Source organism: Asparagus officinalis, chromosome 6 (genome assembly GCF_001876935.1).
Source record: "Asparagus officinalis chromosome 6, Aspof.V1, whole genome shotgun sequence".
Classification (NCBI taxonomy): domain Eukaryota; kingdom Viridiplantae; phylum Streptophyta; class Magnoliopsida; order Asparagales; family Asparagaceae; genus Asparagus; species Asparagus officinalis.
The window spans coordinates 27972449-27994252 of NC_033799.1; the positions used below are offsets into that span (position 1 = coordinate 27972449).

The 21804-nt window shown below is 34.5% G+C and overlaps 1 protein-coding gene across 1 annotated transcript; it reads right to left on the reverse strand.

Annotated features, from left to right (window-relative positions):
- On the reverse strand, window positions 9496-21208 carry LOC109844476. The gene is made up of 13 exons (XM_020413529.1): window positions 20825-21208; window positions 20406-20503; window positions 20200-20286; window positions 19948-20110; window positions 19332-19829; window positions 18734-18876; window positions 18451-18621; window positions 18275-18365; window positions 18025-18196; window positions 12517-12627; window positions 12343-12439; window positions 10608-10696; window positions 9496-9799 (listed from the first exon to the last, which is right to left on the reverse strand). The coding sequence occupies exons 1-13, from the start codon at window positions 20969-20971 to the stop codon at window positions 9783-9785; spliced, it is 1884 nt and encodes a 627-aa protein (XP_020269118.1). The 5' UTR covers window positions 20972-21208; the 3' UTR covers window positions 9496-9782.

The following is a 21804-nucleotide window of genomic DNA, read 5'->3' on the forward strand; positions in this document are numbered from 1 at the left end:
GTTGCTCATTGCTCTCGATTCCTGTAAACCACTATAGGGTTTGGCAAAAGCTAAATAAGGGTAATTATTTTTAGGTCCTCCTATTCCTATTCACTTGCAAATAGCTCCCTCAAATCCTTTTCACAATAGGATGCAATCAACCCATCACATGTGGCCCCAAAATGGGCTGGACCCCTAACAACCATGGCCGAGGCCACCCGAAGAAACCCCACTCCCTTCGGCCAAGTCCCTCATCGTCCGGTACACCTCCACCGTTTTCTCTAGGTCTCCCGCCATTTTCCCTGCCTTTGCTGCTGATATTTCCCACTTCCACTTTGACAACTACATCGACTTCCTCTCCTCCATCTACCCCTCCTCCCTCACTTTCGGCGCCTCCACACCGCGATTCTAAGATGTTGAAGAGGTTCAACATTGGCGATGACTGCGCGATCTTCGAGGGGCTATTTGAGCTCTACCAGGTGGGTGTTAGTGGATCGACTGCGGTAGTGGTGAAGCTGAAATAGGGAGGATGCATACATTGCCATCACTTGGGTCGCTGGCCATCGATTGTGAGGCTTTGGATGTTTTTTTTTCTTTTTTCTTTTTTTTTTTTTTTTGAGTTAGAAAGGGAGGAGATTTGGGGAAGAGGCTTTATATTATAATTAACAATGGCTAATTACACTGGACTATTAGTCAGTGTATCTTAAAATTGAATTTTTGTAAAATCGACATTTTTTTTGCCAGCCTTAATAACATGACCAAAAAAAGTTAATTTTGTTAATTATTATGTAAAATAATTGATTTTGCTAAACTTTTTTTTAAAAGTGATCTTTTTACTGCAAAATAAATGTTAGCACATAATACGCACAACATATAATATTTGTTATCATCAAAATAAACTAATCTTGGGGTCAAGATTCCTAACATTATAAAGAGCCTTAATGGAGATGTTTTTTACTTGGCAGCTTACTCTAAAAGAGCGCTGCATATTAGCTTTAAAATATAATATTTTTTTATTACGGTGTTATATGGATGTTTGCTTGGTTTGCTTACTATTCTCTTTTTTTTTAAGTAAGTTGTATCTTTTGATTGATATATATAATTGACGTAATTTACGATGACATTCATATCTCATCTATAAATTTGAGACAGATATAAGATAAATTTTATATTTAGTGGTTAATAAGAATTTTACTAATAAAATATACTACATTCATATTTAGAGATCTTGAATTCTAATAGTGCTATTATATCATTATCCTTGATCATGTCTTTAAGAATGGATCCTTCGTTAGCAGTCATACCCCTAAATAAAGTCACACGCAGGGTCGTGATATCATATAAGAAAAAGAAAAATGGTGATTTTATATTTTTTTGCTTACGTAGAGTCATGACATAGTAATTTTTTTTTATCTTCCATGAAAAATGTTTCTTTGATGGGAACAAAGTTGTTCAATATATTCTTCTGGGGGTATTCAGTCGGTGTTTCTTTGATAAATATAACTTATGTTAGTCTTAATTAAAGTGATTCATGGACGTTTTGAATTTCATTTGAAATGAAAACCGCTTGATTTTTTTAAAGGGTATCTCTGAATTTTCTAATAGTTCTTGACGCAGCGCGAAAGTTGTAACCTCAGAATCCACCAAGGGTGTTCTCTGAATCCACAAAGAACGATCTTCGAATCCACGAAGAGCTTCGAATCCACAAAGAAATATTGAGGAAAAACGAAATTTTATTAATCAAAAGTTATGTCTCTAGGGCTTACAAGACTCTTCTTAAATAGAAAAAGAAACAAGACTCCTACAAGGACTCTAATTCCTACAAGGACTCTCAACTTACCAAAAATGGTAAAGAATTCCTAAAACATTAAAACTCCTAAAAAGACTCCTTGTGATTAGGAAAGTCCTCCGGTCAAATCTGAGATCAAATCGTATTTGTTTTCTAAACAAAACAGACTCCTAAAATATTACTAAAAATAGTAAAAAACGGACAAAACTGTAAATATCTCTCAAACCGTAAGGAATTTGGCGAAACTGAGAATGCAAACCGAACACAAAGGGGTCAGTTTGGATGGCTCCGTCTCGTCGAGATAGTCGATTTTCATATATAATTCATCCAATTCCGACATACGGTTTGAAAGTTACGGCCGTTTCTTCGAAACAAGTTATTTTCTTCGACCAGGCCCGCATTTGGGCTTACGACTGTCCCACTTTGACATAAACGTGTCTGCTAAGTGTTCTACATCAGTTCTCCATGCATAAATCTTTATAATTATTTACCTAATAAATATTATTACCATTAGAGATGAATATTTATAAATTATAATTAATTAATATTAAGCTATTATATTATAGTCTTTTATCAGTTTTTTGTGATTTAGTCTTCTATCAATTAATGATACTTATGTATTTTTGTTATTATAACATATTGGTAAAATTATATGCAGTTACTTTAATTTATACAATAATATTAATTTTTAATCTATCATATATTTTTTTAAATTTTTATTATTTAATTGGATATTTTTAATTTGTTATTATTACTAGTTTTTACCAGTATCAACTTGACTATTTTCAAATTCTAAAAAGAGATAGTTAACCTTAAATTGTAAGTTATATTTATATATCTTAATGAAAGAATATCACATAATTACCCTTTTCTTTACCAAGTTCTAAATTTTCAGCTTTTTGTTTTGTATAATTTAAACTTTTGAGAGTGTTTTGTCTATTTTTTTAATACTTCATGTAATAAACTGATACTACGAAGATGTTTCATATATTTTATTAATCTTATTTAAATTATTGAGCTATAGACAGTTTATGGGGTATTAGGATAGGATATAAATATGATTAGTATAGATTATAACTTAAATTAAATATTTAAAATAGTACAGGGTAATTTTGACTATGGAAAGCTTTTCTCAAACTCATGTTTTTAAATGGAGTATGATTTTTTGTTTTTCTTAAAAAAAAAATTATAATTTCGAGAATGACTTTTGTCTCTTTAATTTGTTTGGTGAATTTTGTAAATATCTCATCCACATTATGTACATTTGTAGGTCTACATTGTTCCCGGGTTTGACCTTTGGGGAAGACATTATTTGTCTCATTAATTTATTTAGTTTTTGCATATATGCCCTTCATGTTGTAGACATTTGTAATTTAGTAGTTAATAATTTTTTTAGATTTACATTTCTATTTAAACTGTATTCTTATCTTCATACTATGTATATCCAATAAAAATTCATCAATTTATCAACTTACTCTTACTTAATAGAATAATATTTGAATTCAAAGGCTATTTTTGTCTACCAAAATGTTTTTCTGAACTCGTGCTTTTAAAGGGAGTATGATTTCCAATGATATGAGCAGCAGGGATGTAGCTTAAGGAAAATTAAGGATCAATCTAAAGCTTGAAGACGTCGGAGAATGACTAATGTTTTTGCAGATCCAAGAATGGTTGCAATTTCATGTCTGCCCCATGATTGTTACAAATGAGGTTGGAAATTTTTTGGAATGTTCATGTGTCAAATTTCTACATTGGGAGAAAAAATGTGACGGGTTTAAAATAGAAACGAGAGTAAACACTTAAGCTTTTGTGTTAAATTGATTTCTGCCCCTCTACTTAAAGGCACTGTGGACCAATTTGTTATTGCTAAAACTTATAATAAGGTGATTATATTAATTTATATAAGTAGTTTATAAAAGCATTATAAGCAGCTTATAAAAACAAGTTGTACAAGCTATTGAAAATAGTCCTTTGGTGATCACATATCATAACCTACTTTCCATAACAGTTAAGATGTTGATAAAATTAGAGGAGTGCTACAGGCACATCCTCTCAAGCACATCTCCAACCACATCCTCTCTATCTACAGTGCAGTGGGTCCCACACTTGATGGGACCCACTGCACTGTAGATAGAGAGAATGTGGTTGGGGATGTGCTTGAGATGATGTGCCTCTAGCATTTTTTTATAAAATTATGCCTAAAAATCATTATATGTGAATGACTAAAATGGATACGACTTTAGCTACTTACAGTAAGATAATTACAGGACATAGGAGATAAATATTGTTAAAAGCTAAATAGCATTTATGGTATAAAAACTAAAAAGCTACTAAATTTTTCTACCAAACACAATTATCGACTACATCTTAAAAAGATAAGTAGAAGCGGTCTAAAAATAATAATATCAAACTGGTCGTAACTCGATAGGGTTGGCCCCGTCACAAGGGCGGATATATCTTGATCAAAGTGTTACCAAGTGACACTAGTTTGATCAAGAAGTACAAAACACCTACTTCATTTAACACCCACCAATCTAAAATCCCTATCCTGAGGACCCCACCAATAAAACAGCATGATCCCACTGAATGATCAATCCCCAACTTCCCACGTAACCCCCACCTAACAAAAAATTATCCTGCAACTCAATTTTGAGAACAATATTTTCAATTCAAAAATGCCTCGGGTACCCGAAATAAGGGACCCAAGAGAGGGACAGGTGAGGTATCCCTCCTGAATACATGATGCACTGTTCTTGAACAGTATATGAACAGTGCATCATGCATTCAGGGGGGACACCTCACCTGTCACCCCCTGGGTCCCCTATTTGGGGTCTATGTAGCAGCATCATTTTCAATTTATTTATTCATATGTTTCATATTTTTAAATTAGTCTCCCAAACCTTCATAGTTCGAAATTAGTCCCTTAAATCATTAAGTGTTTTCAAATTAGTCCATAAATCTTTGTATTTTGAAATTAATCCACAAATCTTCGTATTTTGAAATTAGTCACTTGAATATTTTAAAGTGTTTTGAAATTAGTTACCTAAATATTTTAAGCTAATGCTAGCTAGAGGGACTAACTTCAATACGCTTAAAAGATTTGAGAGACTAATTTCAAAATATGAAAATTTGAGATCACAATCAACTACAATAGTGACATCAATTTCCAAAAATTCTAGTTCCGCCACTGTACCGCACACATCTAAAATTCCTTGCGTTATCTTTTATATGTTAATTTGTCCTTTTTATAACTGCTCGTATGATTATTTCAAGGATCAGAAACTGGAGAGCCATAACTGTGAACCCAAGCTCCATGTCCAAGGACTCAAAATCCACATGCATGATATTTTAGTGGGAATTGATGTCTTCTCTTTCTACAAAATATTCGAGTTGCATATCATAATAGGATCTAAGAGTTTGTAATAGTGCGTATACGCTAACATAATAATGCATTGTGTTGCTGGAGGGATATACCTGCAATTTTTGGTGATGGTGCTACCAAAGATTATATTCTCCAAATGCGATATTAATAAACTTTAGAGGGGAATGCTTTTTCACACATAATAATGTCATAGTAGTTTCTTTTTCTTTCTTTCTTTCCTTCTTTCCTTTTATTTATTTATTTTTTTTCTTTCACATGTGATGTACATGCGAGTTTTCCCTTTTTGGAAGTTATGCCAGAAATTGGTGGAATAAATTCTTATGTGATTGCACTACCTTTTTTTAAAATCAGAATGCAAGGAAACCTGCTTTTATTGAAGGGAAGAGAGATCAACTTAGGCCAGAGGTTGTACAGACATGGGTACTTCCAGAATCCTCAAGGTGATATCCGACAATCTATGATTTCTCAATCCTCCTCTTCTGATAGTCTCGGTAGTTAGAATTATGACGCTGCACAAACTAGGAAATGCGTAATCAGGTTTATCGTTCTTAAAAACCTTCCTTTTAAATTAATAGAATATGATGAATTTGATGATTTGTTTAGAGATGGTTTTTATCCCGTATTTATAAAATTTTCTCGTCAAACCTGTCAACGTGATATTTTAAAATATTATCAGGAGGAAAAAGAAAAAATAATTTCTTATTTTAAAATTTTAAACTGTAAATTTTCTTGAACTTCTGATATTTGAACATCTAGAGTGCAAACTGGTTATTTATGTATCAGAGCACACTAGATTGATGAAAATTAGCAAATGTTTAAAAGAGTTGTTTCTTTTATTACAATTGAAGAGTCACATACTGGTATTAATATTACAAATTTATTGAAGAGTCACATACTGGTATTAATATTACAAATTTAATAATTGAAGAACTTATGAAACTAGAAATTGATCAAAGAATCACATACTGGTATTAATATTACAAATTTAATAATTGAAGAACTTATGAAACTAGAAATTGATCAAAGAATGTTTTCTCTTTTACTAGATAATGTAAATAATAACAATGTAGCTGTTGATTTTATCAAAACAACTCTGCCATTGACATGTCATGGTGAACTTTTCATGTTAGATGTATCTATCATATTTTAAATTTATTTGTTCAAAGTGTATTTTCTGAAATTAAACTCATGATAGAAAAGGTTAGAATAGTTGCTAATATGCATAATGCTTCTGAAATAAGAATTAAAAGATGGAAACAATGTTGCAAAAAAAAATTATAAGCCCAGACTAATTCCAAAAGATGTTGACCATAGGTGGAATTCCACTTATACAATGTTAAGTGTAGCAATAGAATATAAAGAAATTATAAATAATTTTATAAATTTTTATGCTTCTAGTTCAGCAATAGAATATAAAGAAATTATAAATAATTTTATAAATTTTTATGCTTCTAGTTCTAGCTCTAGTAGCACTTATGGAATAACTGAAGATGAATGGATAATTATATGTAATTTAAATGAGATGTTACAAGTCTTTTATGATGCTACAATGTTAATATCTGGCTGTTATTATCCTTGAGCTGCTTTACAAATTTTAAATATTCAAAAAAAATTGTCAAATATCGTATGGATGATACTTTTTGAGCTGTAATTTTTCAAAGGGAGAAAATTTAGCAAATATTTTAGGCATATTCCTCATATTTTTGGTTTGGGGGTTCTTATTGATCCATGTTTGAAAGATATTGGCCTTCGAAGTTTGTTACAATCATTGTATGGTGGACAGATTATAGACTTAGATGATGGATCCGTTACAATCATTGTATGGTGGACAGATTATAGACTTAGATGATGGATCCACCCTTACTGCTACTTCTCATCATTTAGGATGGATCCACCCTTACTGCTACTTCTCATCATTTAGCTATTAGAAATTATTTTCAAACATTATATGATAAGTATGCAGCTAGCCATGGTGTAGCTGCATAACAGTCTACAGCTTCGGCGCCTTCGAGCACAGGCCGAGGTAAAAGTATAAGTTTTGATAGATATGCAATGGTAGCTGAACTAACTGGTGGATCTGGACTTGGATCAGCATTAGAGGTTTCTAAAATAGATAAATATTTATCTGCTTTCTTAGTTAAATGTCAAGGAAATGCTTTAGATATTTTACAATGGTGGAGAGTATATGGATCAGTTTCATATCCTATACTTTCCACCATGGTTCGTGACTTACTAACAGTGTAGATTTCGACGATAGCTTCGGAATCCGCCTTCAGCACAGCAGGACGTTTGATCAACGACCACAGGACATGCTTAGATTCGTATACTGTACAAGCGGTGATGTGCTTACAAGATTGGTGGAGGTACGAGAAGCGAACGCAAAGCATCGATCGGACGGCTAAAATTGAAGATAAATTTGAAGAGTTAGGACTAGCAGATAGGTATAAAGATTAGATAATATTCATCAAATTGTAATTTTTATTTCTTAACTTTAAATTTTGTAATGAATTATTTCGAAAAAAGTTACAAATGGTAGTGATATAGGTGAGTAAGTGCCAATCTAGTTGGGATGTACTCATCTATTATGATGCGACGAATTCCAAAATAAATTTATATTTGTAAAGGATTTACTGATTATTAATAAAGAAGTTATTTTTATCATCTTTCATTTTTATAATTTTTGTACTTGTAATTTATGTCATTTCAAGTTATTAAAAAAATTTATGTTATTTCTGTAATTTTTATGTATATTTATGATTTATGGGGATTTTAAAAAATTAAAAAAAACAAAAAAACTGGTCGGCCCGGGCTGAGGCCCGGACCCGGCCTGGGTCCGGGCTTCGGTTTTGCCCGGCCCGGGCCCGATTTTCTGGGCCTGGCCGAGCCGGGCCAGATGGACAGCCCTAGTTTGAAACAACCGGGCCCGGGCCGGACCAGATGGACAGCCCTAGTTTGAAACATACACCATCATCATTAACTTTGACATGCATTCCATTTGGTGGCCTTCCATTTTGTTATAGTTTTAAATTGATTCCCCCTATTCTTCTCAAGTAGCTGCGTATATTCTTGAAGATACCCCTTCACAAAATTAGCAGTCCCTTAGCGAGCGTGTTACGCCCTCATGAATACCTGAGTTTCCATCATTCCATATGCTCCAGATTGTAGTAAAAACAAGCTGGATTCTGATCCCTTCATCCTTCTCAAACCAGTCCAACAGCCACATTAGAAAATACTCAGTTCCCTCATATTCTCGTGCTACATCGAACGACATAGCACAGCTCATTCCAGACTGCATACGGACATCCTAGAGTTGGCAAAGCTTCACAACATGCTCTCCACATAAAATGTTTTGCCTCATTTGGGAATATCACAACCCCACCCCTTCTTCCACCACTCATGGAGATTGTCATTTGCTGATGGCCCTTCCTCGTCTATCTCCTTTCGTTCTTGAAGAACTCACCTTGCAACCAAATACGTGCTACGCGCCGTGATGTGGCCTTTTAAATCCCAACACCACACCGTTATGTCTTGCGGGCTCCTCGAGCTTAAAGGTATGCTCATTGCAGCCTCAGAATAGTAGGGCATAATTACCTCTCCTATTAAGGATATACTCCACTTCAAAGTAGTAGGGTCAATGAGGCGTAGAACTGAAGCTTCTTGGTTTAAACCTGTTGGGCCAGTCACTGGTTTGAATGTGATTAGTCTTGGCATCAACTTTATCTTTCCAAATCCTAATAGATGCACTATTGTCTATTCCCAACCCTCCATCTCACTCCTCTCTCCAAGACAGACAGTGATGCGCATATAATCCTTCATGCATGCAAGGGATTGAAGTCCACTTTAGCCACCAACACAGATGATCAAGCAAAGTATCTTGGGTTAAAAACTCGACAGCAATAGTGTTATACGCTTAAACTAAACTCACTAGTTCTCTGAGTTACACATTGGGTTTTCTCTCTATATCAAGACAAAAGTAACTTTAAATTGGGTTATTTCAGCAAATCTTTCCTGGTTATGGTCAAAAGATGACATGGCCTAACAAAAATGTCTTCAGTCAAATTAATATGTTCAACCAACTTGATTGTTTATTGTATTCTATTTAAAGTTGTTGACTTAGTTTAAGTTTATCCCTTGGCAAACATGATAACGTTAGTACAGAACTCACGACCTCATCATCTTCAATAACAGATATTATCTTAAAACTTAGGCTTAGTGACTAGGCTTACTCAATCACACCCTTCACTTTGATATGATGTAACATTGCCAAATGAAACTTCGAAGTTAAGTTCTTTACTCCTTAGGAAGAAAGACTAATCAAGGTAGACAATGATAATGTACTACTAAATAGGAAAATATGGAAACTATACTGAACTATCGTTCACCATTGCATACATGGCAATATGGACAATAATATGGCATGACCTTCTCAGCAACCTTCCAGACAAAAATAATCATCAGAAGGCACCATGACAAAAATTGCACTGCTTTACTATAAACTATATTTGTTCTAAAAACATGAGAAATTTGAATAATACAGAAGCATTGCAAAATAAAAATGTCGCTTCAGTATAGATCAAAGGAAAACAGCCAAAAAGCCCACCAGTCGAGTGCATCTTCACCTTGCAAGTGTAGCTAAGTTTCCATTTGCTCTGCAGATACATACACAATTTACATTAGAATAAGTTGAGAAGTAAGGTCCTTGCTGTTATGAGACAAGTTCAAACAAAACTAGTTTCCAATTATTTGCCAATGCATTCTCTATGCTATAATGTCTAACTACTTATCACCTGTCTTCTATTTTATTGGCGTATAAACCCCTGGTTAAGGTGAAACCATTACTATTTTCAGCTTTTAAACTCCTATGGCAATCAATGTGATGGTTGGGCAATATTTTCCACGAATATTTCTGCACGATTTACACAGGAGTTCTCATCACTGAGACCAGGACGTGTATGTACTAATAAAATATAACGCGTGATAAGTATCTAGACCCTGACAATACGTGCATCTCCAATCAACCCTGAACCCTTTTAAGAATTCTGTAACATTTTCCATATGTTAGCCCTCAAAATAATATCTATAACAGTTGGAAATATTGGGTGATACCCCCTTCCCGCTGACATCATCTCTCTGATATAAAAAACTAGGAGCGAGTAGGGTTACCCTCTTTTTTATCTTTTTTCTTTTTCTTTTTCTTTTTTTTTGACTGCAAGTATGCATTTTCACTCTTTATTTTGGTCCGAAACTTCATAAAGGCTTTTAAATTAACAGAAAGTTCAGGCGGACCGAAACTCACAAATAAACAATTTATACTTTGCACATAAGACATGAAAAAAACTTCATACATCCTTTTTTTTGTGGTATGCTCACGGAAGAATAATTGCATGTAATGTTCCTTTATGAGGGCATGAAAGAAACAGTAATTCATCATAATGCTAACAAAAGAAAACTTAGTACCTGAACTATTAGATGAGTCCGATTTCATCCCTTCATCATCGTCTTGTCTGCATTTTAGTAGTGTAGGATGGCTGAAGATTGCAGGATTCCTACATCAAAACAGTAAAATTGATTATGATCCCATTGCCAGAAGTTCACCAAGTAACCACGGGGGAAAGACAAGTACAACTAATTCCAGCAGGCAAGCAGATAAAAATATAGCATGATATGCACATGCAAAACTATAGATATACTTAATAATTCCAAGCTCGTGGACATTGTGAGCGACAAAAATACTAATCATATCCTTGGGTCTCAGTAACTGGACTCCCAAAATAACATCATTTCCTAATAAAATCAAGATATGATCGAAATATGAGCTCAAAACCAGATCAGCCCCTAACGTTTATCTGACATTTCTAAGATGTCCTTAACCCAGTGTTACCAATGAGCAAGGCACAATGCAAGGTGCAAAGTTTCTTCACATGTACATGCACAAGGCGCAATATGATGCGCACGCCCAAGTGAAGCGAGGCACACACCACACATAATTTTTCAAGATGGTTATCAAACATGAAAGAGCATGCTTTTATATTTTCACATAAAAATATGTCAAGATAATAGTATCTACTATGAAATCACAAAATAAGGTCTCAATCTCTTACGCTAACACATCCAACATAGAGCGAAGTTCATAAAATCAAAAGTCAAATCAAGACTAATATTGAAGCAAACTTATGGTCCTCAATTGAGCTACTATAAAGGCCTAATGGTTTTATTTTGCTTTTTGGGATATGAGTCATCTAGTATAAATGCCCGATTGAAATGTTAAAAAACAAAATTATATGATGCTATGCCTAGCATGCACCCTACGCGAAACATAGGTCACTTGTGAGGTGCAAAAGGCGCAGTTGCATCAGATGCTGGGCGCTTCACCATCACCCCTCATCGTAGGGCATGTAAGGCGCAATGAGGCGTGCACCTTTGAAAACACTTTCTTAACCTAATATTTTAACATACTAAGCCCTTATAGTTATATTTCCTAGGCTGTTGGGTACCCGTGGTGGTTGTCCGCCAGACGTATTCCCACTCTACCATCAACAGAATAGTGGTTTTGGCTAAGTTTAGGGTCGGTAACCATCAGAATGAATCGATATACTGGAAATAATATCCATAAGGGGTAAATGTTAAAATATTAGTTTAAGGACTTCTTAGAAATGTCAGGTAAACTTTGGGGGGTTCTCTGATTTTGGGTTTTCGAAATAGCCAACATAGATTGCAGAAACTTTTCAGAATAACCTTCACTATTTTCAACTAATGTTTACTAAGGAAACACAATAAAAGCAACTAATTAAGTATAACCTAAAGTCACCATTAGTGTTAAGGACATATTTTACTAAAACTAGTCGAAGTCTCATGCAGTTGAAACTACAACCAAGCTTTAACACTTGTCGCAAAACAAACGGCGTTAAAAGACGATGAACCATCGTTGCATTTAGGTGTTGGAAAACTCAAATTGACTATGCCTTTTAGAAGCCAAAAAAAAGTACATATACATGTACATAGAGACATATATACATGCCATCTTCAATAAATATTACTTACATTGCTAGAGAATATCTTAACAATGATAAATAAAGCTTGAAAAAGCCCAAGAGGAATTAGAATAAAATATACATGTACATAGAGACAAATAAAAAAATTTATAAGGAAAGCTCGAAAAAGCCCAAGAGGCATTAGAATAAAATATACTTACCTTAATGTAGAAACATATTTTTCTGCTACTTTTTCTTGCTCTTCGTCATAGAAAAACCACTTATCATATGGGGTAAAAGAGTCCACATTCCCAATATCTGGACAGAACAAATGCTGAAAAACATTAATTTAAATTTCATTCAGCAGAAGGAAGATTAGAGGATTGTGATTAAACCTTGTAGTATAATGTTTGAACGGCGGTTGTAGCCAATCAATTTCCAGAATACTTGCCCAGTGTTTCCACGAATCAAATAGTCAGTTCTCACAGCATCAAATCTTTGATTCTCTGCGACAGTGTATTTGCAAAAAAAACAAAGAAGCTGAATTAAGCTAATGGGGAAAGTAGAGCAATATGAAAGCAGTAAAACAAGAGATTAATAATGACATGACATTTATGTAGTTCTATTATATAGCATGTTAAGCATAATTTTGATTGTTTATGATAGAGAGATCTTGAATTGACGCCAACAATACACTCACTTTGGCTCATTAATTTCATTTACTGAAAGCAGCAATGTACTATAGTTAAAATATGCTTTATAAAAGGTAAATAAGAGCATTTAATAATACTAGATAAAAAGATAATTTTTTTTATTAAAAGAAATGCTCATATCTCTTCATTTTCTTTTCCTCGGTTTCGAAGATTTCCCTTTTATTGATATTAAAATTCATAGTAAGCATCTTAAGTATTTGTGTTATTTGTCTGCTTCTTTTGAGTGCTCGGGCAGATTTTTTTTTTTCCTTCTCAAGTTATTCAACTTGTGTTGCAACTATTCTGAATTTTCTGTTGATTGTGTTGTTTGTGTATCTGGATGGTTTTTATATTGAATCTAACATTGGTACTTTTCTCTTATCAGTAAGTTTTGCCTACTTATTAGTCCCTTTAACTTGAGTTTTCAGTCAGCACAGCGGTTGAGCTTTGTTTTCTTAATACAGGAATGTGACATTTAAGTTACTACAATATGTACATGTGACTAAATAAGATATATATCTTATATGTGGCTTAGTTTATAACGACTTGTGTATATAATTAACATATTTAATTCTTATTTACTAATAAGGTATTGTGTGTATATGTTTGTAGAAAAAGGGCAGCCCGTGCGCAAATCACCCGCTCAACTTAAATTTGTAACTTTACAAGAGAATGTTCCTACAACTCGGACCCGTGTTCTCCAAGTCACATGACAACAACTCTTACCATTGTGCTTCCTCCTTTTAAACAGCAGCCTATATTTCTATCCATAAATCGTATTCTACCCTATAAACTCTCGATTGTAGCCACATTTTATCAAAGTATTTGAGAACAAATAAAATCACCTTCTTGAAATGACTTATATTGCTTACGATAAAATAATAATGGAATCAAGCCTATGACCCGCTTGAATTCATTGAAGAGTTTATTTATGGCAAGTTAAGACATGCTTTGAAAAAGGAAAATAATTACATTTAAGAATAATATTAAAGGGTTAAACTAACAATGACTATACGATAATCTTCACTGGAGAAGTAATTTTGTTTATGGCTAGTTGCACCTTTTAGTAAGTATTTTTGAGAAAAGATAGATACAGTTGAAAATAAAATGTAAAGGAATGAATTAACAATAGTTATGCCAAATCTGTTATGTTATTATCATGATGCAAAACCTCTACTAGCAAAATGAAGGGAGTGATGTGAATGAGATTTTGCATCACAGTCAGGCTTGACCCAAAGTCACCAGACTATTGAGCATAAAGCCCTCTAGGAGCAAACTGAAGTGAGCTTTATGAATGAAGATTGTTGAAATTGTGCACTGAAGTTGAGCTTGACTAAAATTTACGGGTCTCTCTCTCCCTCTCTCCCTCCCCCTCAACCGACTAGCACATTCATATAAGACGCTCTAAACTAATGCATTCATATAAGATGTATCCATGTAACTAGATTTGAAGTTATTTACTCTGATAGTGATAACCATGTCATGTATCGTAGCTTGAATTTGTATCCATAAAATCGCTTTTTCTATTCAACAAGCTCATGAAGTGTGAAGGATGCACAAAAGTGGATGCATGGATATCTTTCGATATGTCACGCAAACTATACAGGTTGCATGTGAAGTTTTTATAAGGTTTTCACCAGATAAACCTCCCGATTAATAAAATTGTAACCACTTCAATCATCAAACATTAAATCCATCTAAGGTTTTATTACCAATGACAGCTCCAAAGTAGCAACCCTAGCACTATCCAATGCCATTAATGAGCTCGAGCAATGCGTAGGTCGATCACAACTTCTGATATATATATTTTTTAAAGGAATTTCTTTTTAGATAATCTTCCTTCCTCATTGTACACAATGTTATAGAAAGCTCTAGACGCTGCTAAGCATGGGGAAGACACCTAGCACCTAAGCGGCCCAAGTGGATTTCTATTTTTGTTTAAGAGGTGGTGGTGGATGTTTGTTGAAGGTCGGAGGAGATGGAGGTGTTCGTAATTAATGGAGGAGGTCGGAAGGCAGCAACAGATAAAGTCACAACCAAGACCTAAGTGGGCATTCATTGTTATCGAAGCGCAAGGCGCAATGCTGGGCGCAAAGGCCCCTTACGCACACCATGCGCAAGGCGCACAATGATGTGCGCGCCTCACTGAATTGAGGCGCACAACTCAAATTAATATTTTTCAACATAAGACAAAGAAGCATATAAGCAATATATTTATAAATTGTCACATAAAAAGACTAAAAAATATAATATCACCTACTAAATCACGAAAGAGTCTTAATTAGCATGCATAACATAGAGAAGTTCATAAGTTTTCACAAATCACAATGCAAGATAATCTCCAACATAAGCAAAAGTCTATGACTCTATGAAACAAAACAAGCAAGTAACAAATAAGAAATATGTATTTTTATTTAAAATATAATATATGTATTTTTAAGTAACAATTAAATGATTAAAAAATACGATTGTTCATAATTTTCTAGTTAGCATTCTTAATTGTTATTTGTTAGTTAGGACGAAAAGATGGAGAATGGAGGTAACAATTATATATTTACATATTTATAATTTTCTAGTTAGCATGCTAATTAGAGAAGGAAGTTACAATTAGCAAACAAGTATACTAAATTACTAATTACTAATTCCGTTTTATAGGTTAAACATGAAAAGATGGAGAATGGACTAGCAACTAGCAAGAAAGACTCTATTACATGATGTAAATATGTAATATGTAAATTATTTAAAAAAACAGAAGAAAGAGTCTATTACATGACGCATGTGTCAAGCGCACACGAGGCGCACGCGAGGCACGCATCTCGTGTGCGTGCAACGCTCCGCCTCTGGTGCGGGCGCAATTGTCCCAGCCCGCAGCGCCCCGCGCCCGGGACATACCTGGGGTGCACGCTTCGATAACAATGCGAGCATTAGACCACTTTTTAAAACATTGCTTACTCGTAACATATAATTCTTTTATTCTCCCCCAACTTCTTAAGCTGTAACCATTCCTTTACTCCTCTCTCCCCTCTTTGTCCACTTCTTCCACCTCTTTGTCCACTTCTTCAGTCTCTTTCCTCTCTTCGATTGTGTCATTTGCTATTTGTTATTGATGCTATGTTGCCATTGCCACTGTCTTTGTATACCTTTTTGCTTCCATTTATTCTTCCTTTCAATTGTTATTGTTGCTGCTTACTCTAGTATTCATTTTAGCTTTGATATTGCATATTAGTAACAGTTTTATCGCATAGTTCATTGTTCCCAAATTTTGAGATTTAGTGCACCTCACTATAATGGATGCAAGCCTTGCCTGATGCCACATACATGTCAAGGCATCAGCAGCTTCTTTGCGCCTTGTGTTTTGCTGAGAATTTCCAACTTAATATCTCTACCAGAAAAACAAGAGAGGCATATTTTTGTTTGAGAAATGCAATATTAGTAACTTCTTTTGCTTTAGTTAACCAGTAAGTATAAATACTGATTAAAACATTATTTGAGTTAGTATGATGATTAGATATCTAATGTCTGGATAAAAATCTGAATAAAAAATTTTATTTGTAATTGTCAAACAACGATATTATGCTCTGCTTTATATTTCTTAAAGAGTTTAAAGTGGGCCGATGATTCTAGTTTCAAAAAAAAAAATTTAATAGCAGTTACAATCATAAACTTAACTCATTGTTTTGAGTTAAATTTTATTCCATGTATACTGAGATATCCCGTGGAGAGTTCATTCATTTCCTCAATGGTATAATGGATTTATGTAATCCATTTCTACAGTTTTAAGAGGGCCAACAATTATATTTTGTTAACAAGGAATATAACATTGTTGATCAATAGATTTGTAGGCCCATTATATATATAACGTAGAAAAAAAACTCAATTTGAAACTTGTTTTAACCCATTCCAGCACCTAAAAAAGCCGAGTGTTATAAAACTCAGGCAAAAAATCCATGATGCATTTATGCAGAAAATAACACAAAAAATATGTTTTGTCCACATTAAGCGTTATTGTTAAATTGATGATGAGGTTTGGATGCAGGTTGATATCTCCACTGTCCAAATTAGTATCATGCTAACCGATATAAGCTCCCAATTAAATCCCTCGGCCACAATTTCATTTGCGTAAAAAACCTTAGCAATCCCCCAACCCCATCTCCAGTGCCGCCCTCATCTCCTCCCCCTCCACCTCCTCCTCTCACTCCTTTGAAGAAGAAATCTCTCATTCTTTCTCTGATGCCTTCAATGAAGATGAAGCCTCTAGTCAATGACAAGACTCTTCTCGTCCTCTATCTCCACCGACAACAAGGCTCCTCCCTAGTTCCTCATCAACCCCGTATCACCTCCCATCAATGAAGAAAATCCTAACATCATCTTCATCTCCTCCCTAACTTCTAGATCCTAACTCCTTTCGACAAAGATGAAGCCTTCTAAATCCTAGCTCCTATAACTCTTCTTGTCCTCCTTCATGTATAAAATTTTTAATAATTCTAATTATTAAAGTTATTATGAATATTTTGTACTTTATATTTATGAAATATCTAAATACCAATAAAATATAGCTTACGTTATGCATTACATTTTTGCATTTTTCCTTAATCCTTAATAGAAGGTAGACCATTACGTTATGAATTATCCTTATTTTCGACATTGCTATATATATCAACTAAGTGATGGCACTAAGAACTGGTAACTATTGCAAAATTTGCTCTGCAAACATTACATAGAAATTTTGCACGACCTACATTTTTGTTGCTATTTATTGTGTGCCATTTACACTATGGATCCAGTTCGCATTATTCATTTCATAAGGATATATCCTGTCTTTAATGCCTTCCAAGAAATATTGTCACAAATGAAAATCTCTTTTATATCATGCATTCGTGTATCATTTTAATTTTTGCAGTATATGAGTCACGTTACAATCTAAAGAACATTGGCAGATGGAAAATATATTGAATCCAAAGTGATCACAGTGACCCAAATCATCAGAATAAATTTTCCAAATTACCTTTATAAAAGAGTTAGATAAGGGTAACAACCTGGCTAGGCACTTACAAAGAAAATAATCTTTAAATTATTTCTTCATAACTAAGTTCGATCAAATTAAATCGTTATATCAATAGTATGGACTAATGAAGAAATAATTAGAAGAAAAATGAAAGAAATTTTCTTAACTAATTTAAATAGAGAACAGCATTTAATTTGGCAACATACTCTTGGGCACAAGTTCAATCGATTCACGAACTTTAGTGCGCACTTTCTCTACCTCAGCCCTTAGTTTTGAAAGAAGACTATCAAACTCAGCTAAGGAGAGTGGATTTCCCCCTCTGGCTGAGAGTACAGCTTTAGCTGTTTCATCCTTCACCTTCTGTTTTAAAAGCTTTTCCTGCATAAGATCACAGTTCAGAGCGTGCAATAATATGAACCAAAGAGTAACATTAGAAACAGTTTCCTGCAATTGAACCTTTTGTTTGGCAACGAAAACTTTTTCTTTATATTCCTTCTTTCCGTCATCAAATTTTGCTGCAACTTCGTCAATCCAATTCCGTAACTCTCTGAAAACAGAGTGTGATGAGAAGGTATGCATGTAAATTATCACACATCCTATACATTGTTTAGGAATTAACAGAAATCACTTACTCAGTGCCAAGGACCTCATCACAGAGAAAATTCAACATCTTCAACTTTTGTGATGATTCTAGATTTTCATATCCAGATAAACCTGTATCAAGAACGTTTAAAGGAAATCCCTCGAATTTACACTCAGATTCCTCAATGCACCTTTTCAGTGTTTGAACCCATGCATCACCACTGATTGTTGATTATGTGAAGAGTCAGTAAATTTTCAAAACAGATGATTAACTGTATAGTTTTAAAAAAAATGACATAAACATTAAGAGAAACTCCATGCAAGTAGTCATACTCTTTTTTCACGTCCTTTTCGATTAGGGATAGCAATTTGATATTGAAGTCCACATGTGCTGTGAGCACTCGGTTACGTTTGACACGCGCTCCATTTAAATCTAAGAGAACATTTTCAGGCTGCCCTTTCTTTATATGGAGAACCTAAGGTAAGAAGATCAATCAAAAATGATGCGCTGAAACTCAAAAACACAACAAACAGTGAAAAGGCACGTTTTTGGCAACATTTACAGGCTCAAAAGGATGACAAAGCAATTCGTACCTACAGAATTACAGCTGTTAGGGCTGCAAACTTCATAATTAAAATAGCAGTATGAATTTGCAAGAAGTTAATGAATTTCAAGAAACAATACAACAATAAAGTTCACGTCAATCCAGCTAAAAGATGCAGGCTCTTAAAAGCAAAAGGTCCCCTACAGCAACAAAATCTAGTTATAATCTTGTTGGATTTATTTAGTCAAAGCATAATTCTGGTGCAAGCCGTAGTCTAATAAGCAAAAGCATACTGGCAATAGAACCCTTAAGATACCCTCTAAAATACTATAAACAACCAAAGCATTCACCATGGCTTCGAATTCAATGAGCAAAAACTATCATACCTCAGAGAATGCATTGCAAAATTCTAAGAATTGCAAGGCAGCTCCAATGTCTTTATCTGGTAATTCAATACCAGCAATTTCTGTGAAGTGACTACCTAGAGGAAGCACAATTTCTTCTTTTTTAGGTTCCTTCTGGTCTTTTATAGCAAGCTTCTTTAATTTTTGAACTTTAGGCAAGGACTTAGTTTTTGCATCATCAACAGTTTCCTTATCTTGACTAGCACCCATATCATTATTCTTGCTGGAATGCTTCATTTTATCAGCTTCACTGAACTTATGTTCTTTATCATTGGCATCTTTCTTCAACTTGTAAGATTTTGTCGGCCTGCTTTCAATAATACCACTATCAGCAGAAACAGGCATTTGAGTCTCATCTTCCCCGCACTTCAATCTTTTTGCTGCTTTCTTCTTTTCTGGCCCATCTTTGCTTGGTTTGACTTGATTCTGCTCAACACGCTGGTTCTCCTTATCACGATTTCTCTTCAGAGCAGGTGAACCCTTCCAAAATCAGCAACGAAACTAATCAGTTTTAAGATGACAAACCTGCTTTCTTCTTCATTCATGTATAATCATAAAAGAAATGTAGGGGAAACTGAAAAAGGGAGGCAAATTAAACCTTGTTAGAAAGAGGTGACTTCTTTGGTGTAGCGTTCAATTCAGCAACTCGGGCTGCTATGTCTCCTGCACCTTCGGTATGTAATAATTCATGGACTGAATTGAATCCAGTCGCTTTTGCCGTGTGAGAAAGGATTCCGGTCGGTTGGCACCCTTTTCTTTTCCTGTCAAATACAGAGACTAAATCAATGAAAAAAAATTCTAAAAACCATAACTTTAGAGTGGATTCACACAAAAGTTTATAGAGCATTACATGCAGAAACTGCAATTGCAAACACCTCTGCATCTTGGGCAAATCCAGTTCTTTAATTTGGCCACTTCGTCCGCCTTTTCACCATATCTAAATACCCAATAAAATTAATTAAAACAATACTAAAAATATAACAATGGGACTGAAAATGAAAAGAAATTGACAAGGTGAAGTGATCAAAGCAATGGCTAAATGGAAGAGGAAAGCACCTGTTCAGAAGACATTTGTGGCAGAACGTTAGAGTGCAGGGCTTGTCATTCTTGAGCTTCTTGCAGAAAGCAGCAAAATCTCTAGTCTTTTGTCTACACTGTAATCATTATAACCAAAAGTTCATAAATGCCATACCAAAAAGATCAAAGATGAGATTTTTATACCATCCAGAGTTCAGTTGCTGAATTAAAAAGAAAATTAGCAAGAAAGATGCCATTTTGTGACACAGGTCATCTTTTTTTCTCAGTTAATCTGTAACTGAAAACAATAATTGAGAATAAAAAACAATAAGCTACACTATTCTCTCGCATGGGTCATGCTTCTTCCAACAAAACAAGGGTAAATTTTGGAAACTTTCGCGAAATGGACCGTGATTTTTCCTATTAAATTTGTGAAAAAAGAACGAAAGAATAAGTACCTGATGGCAAGTCTTGCCATTCTCAGAATCGTAGATCCTTCCTCCTTTTACTCGAACCCCAGGATCTTTGGTTCTCTTCTTCTTGCTGGGAGAGAGAGGAGAACTCTTCTGGCTTATCTCAGCGTCGGAGTTCTCAACTACAGCCATTGCTAGAGACTCAGAAATAACACACACACACGCACAGAGAGAGATAGAGAGAGAGAGAGAGAGAGAGAGAGAGAGAGAGAGAGAGATGAAACGACAATGAGGGAGAGATGAAACTACGGGAGGAGGGTTTTTGTTAATAATTTTTTCGGAATTTGAAGAGATGGAGGGAAACTGAAATTTTTGGGGGCAGCGATGAGTTTTCAAAGTTGGGTTTGGGTTATGTACAGAGTCTATGAACTGGGCTGAGGTGAAATGGGAAAGTTGAATTTGAGAATTTTAGGGGGATGGACTTTTCTTATTTTTTTGGAAAATGATTTAAGGACCCAAAATATGGGACCAAGTAAGGGGACAGGTGAGATGTCACCTCCCTATTGCTTAATGAGTTGGTCATGCCAACTCATTATTCAATAGAAATGGGACACCTCACATGTCCCCTCTCTTGGTCTCATATTTTGGGTCCCCGTAGCAGCACTCTTTTCTTTTCTTTTCTTTTCCCTTTGAATGGATTTTCAAAAGATAGATATTAATTAGATTTTGGTAAGTTGGTAAGGTACGCATTAAACATGTTTGTTGATACGCTCTCTTTTATGGTTTGAAGTTTAGAAAGATGACAAAGGAAGGGTTTCATATAATCGATGACACTAACGACAATAATAATATTATGTGGTCCATAAAGAAGCAGTTATGTTTTGAGGCGGACTGTCTTTTATAGGAAGCGGATTTTAACAAAAATGTTAATTAAAACTCATCAATGTACACACAGTTATGATTTTGCTATACTATCCTCTCCATTGTGGTTTGAAATTTAGAGAGATGATGACAAGAGAATGACT